The sequence below is a fragment of the Octodon degus genome, unplaced genomic scaffold (assembly GCF_000260255.1).
Source record: "Octodon degus isolate 3935 unplaced genomic scaffold, OctDeg1.0 scaffold00006, whole genome shotgun sequence".
NCBI classification, from domain to species: Eukaryota; Metazoa; Chordata; class Mammalia; order Rodentia; family Octodontidae; genus Octodon; species Octodon degus.
In genome coordinates this window covers 11,376,880-11,378,960 of record NW_004524582.1, presented here as the reverse complement: position 1 = coordinate 11,378,960, position 2,081 = coordinate 11,376,880, and the positions used below count along the sequence as shown (strand labels likewise).

Genomic DNA, 2,081 nt, shown 5'->3' with positions numbered 1-2,081 from the left:
GCTAAGGGAATCGAACTTGTTCTGAAGAAGTAGCCAGACTGGGTGACTCAGAGGGATGACTCAAAGCCGACAGTGGCGGCTGTCTGTCAGCTCCGGAGGCAAGGGGCGCGACGTCTAACACTTGTCAGGAAAGTACCAGGCTCAAGGAGCACGCCAGGAAAGCTCCCCAGGCGCTCGGCCTGGGGCTTCTCCTGCCCCAGAGCCTGCCCTTTCACTCTCGGTGCCAGGGAAGTTCCCGATTGCAGGCTCCCCTGACCCCAGAGCTTACAGCGCGGGGGCAGGCACCACGGTGCGAGACGCCTGGTCTCCCCCGCCCCTCGCTGCCCGCCACGCGCCCACCCGTCTGCCTCGCGGCGAGCCGCTCCCTTTCCATCCTGCCCGTGCCAGCCGCCTGGGCACGCGCGGCACGAAGGCGCTCGGAGCTTCACTAGACAAACACCTGTCCCGCCCGGGCTCCGCGAGACTTGGGGCCAAAGCATAGGCAACAGGGGTGCGCATTCTCGCGAGGTTTAGGAAATTTCCCACGGCCGTGTTGTGTCTGAGCCGAGTAGTGAAGTGCGGCGGGGAGGAGGTGTAGCGTGAGACTCGGCTGCCCGCATCAAGCACATGCGCAGTGCCGCTCGCGCGGGCCGCGCCAGTCCTGCAGCGCGCCTGGCAGGTTTCAGGCGGCCGATTCCAGTTTTCCGGGTTTTGGGGTTCCCTGTGAGAGAATCATACAAGATCTGGGAATCTCTAGGAAAGGAAAAGGCCGGGAGGGGAAGCGGGGGCTGCTGCCGCGGGGGCCTGGGCGAGCGGGGCGCAGGCCTTGCAGCTGGCCATTCAATGTGCCGCCCGCGTGTGCAGCGCCACGTCTGCTGGGGGCTTCTGGACTTGTGAGGCTGGAAGACGCCTCGGGCAGCGAGCTGCGTCCCCGGAGCTGGGCCAGGCGCACCGAGGACCGGCTCCAGTGTCGCCAGCCCCCTGGACTGCTGGGCGCGCGCCGGCCGTGGTTGCCATGAGTTCCTACGCGGTCTGTGCCTGGATCGCGCGCAGCGTGAGACGCGAGTGGGGGCGCAGAGTTTCGTCTCAGTCCCCGCACAGCTGCACTTCTAGAGAAAACTACTCGGTGCCCTGGCGCGTGCTTGCAAGGTGGCCCGCAGGGGTGTCTCTGCCAGAGGCCTTGGGCTGACCTCCTTTCGCATCCAAGGAGAAGCGGCTAAAATGGCATAGCTCAATTGCAGAAGTTTTGCGTCTGCAGAGCTCCGGCAGTATCAGGCCACGATGTAATCACGTCTGTCTTCCTTCTTGCATGGGTAGGGGTCGAGTGACTAAAGACAGATCCTGTCATATCGCTTGCCCAAACCCGAGGAATCTGTGCCGCTCGCGCACCTAATGCTGAGGTTAGCATAAAGGAGGCGCCCAATGAACGTTTGAATGAATGAGAAGGGCTGGGAACTCCGAGTGAGCGGGAAGCCACTTGGAAAACACCCACTAGAGGAGGTTGTGCGTCTGGGCTGGTGAAACGCGGCACATTTTCCCAGGACCCCTCCCCCTGCCCCTCGGCCCCGCCTCCTGAACCCTCCATTCCCGGGCCCCGTAGTAATCCCCTCCACTTTTCCTCAGTCTCCTCGTGCGTCCCTCGAGGGCGCGTCCCAAAACCCGGATAACCGGAGCGTTCCCCATGGACCACACGGAGGGCTCGCCCGCGGAGGAGCCGCCTGCGCATGCTCCATCGCCGGGGTAGGTTTCCAGGGAAGGCGGCGAGCTGGAGCCCTTTCCCCTCGGGCGACGCGAGGCGTCTGGCTCTTCGCGGCAGCTGCGAGGGGAGAAGGAGCGCGGGGGCTGGGTGGAATCGAGGAGTGAGGAAAAAGGGAAGGGGCGGGGGAGAGGGACCAGGGACGGCGTCGGGGGGAATCTCGCGAGGGTTGGAGTTTTGGCGAGAGTTTGTGGAAGATGGCGCCTGTTGTGACAGGGTAAGTCTGGGGAACGGGAGCGCTGGGAACCGGGAAAGTTGCGAGCGCCCAGCAGCCCGTGGCAGCTGGCGGGCTCGGGGTCGCGGCGCGCGTGGCCTCGGGAGGCGTGGGGCGGCGTGGCGCGCGCCG

At 65.1% G+C, this 2,081-nt stretch overlaps 1 protein-coding gene across 4 annotated transcripts in view; it reads left to right on the top strand.

The window, feature by feature from the left end:
* The first annotated feature begins 1,645 nt into the window (after window positions 1-1,645).
* The window catches only part of Rbpj (recombination signal binding protein for immunoglobulin kappa J region), a 105,960-nt gene continuing 105,524 nt past the window's right edge, over window positions 1,646-2,081 (top strand). Inside the window, exon 1 of one of the 4 annotated variants that reach the window (XM_004624522.2) lies at window positions 1,646-1,719. In XM_004624522.2, the coding sequence (XP_004624579.1) occupies window positions 1,661-1,719 (59 nt within the window). In that variant the 5' untranslated portion in view covers window positions 1,646-1,660. Of the gene's footprint in view, window positions 1,720-1,888; window positions 1,953-2,081 lie in introns of those variants that run through there. The other 3 variants (XM_023699193.1, XM_023699189.1, XM_023699183.1) reach the window with 3 other exon arrangements.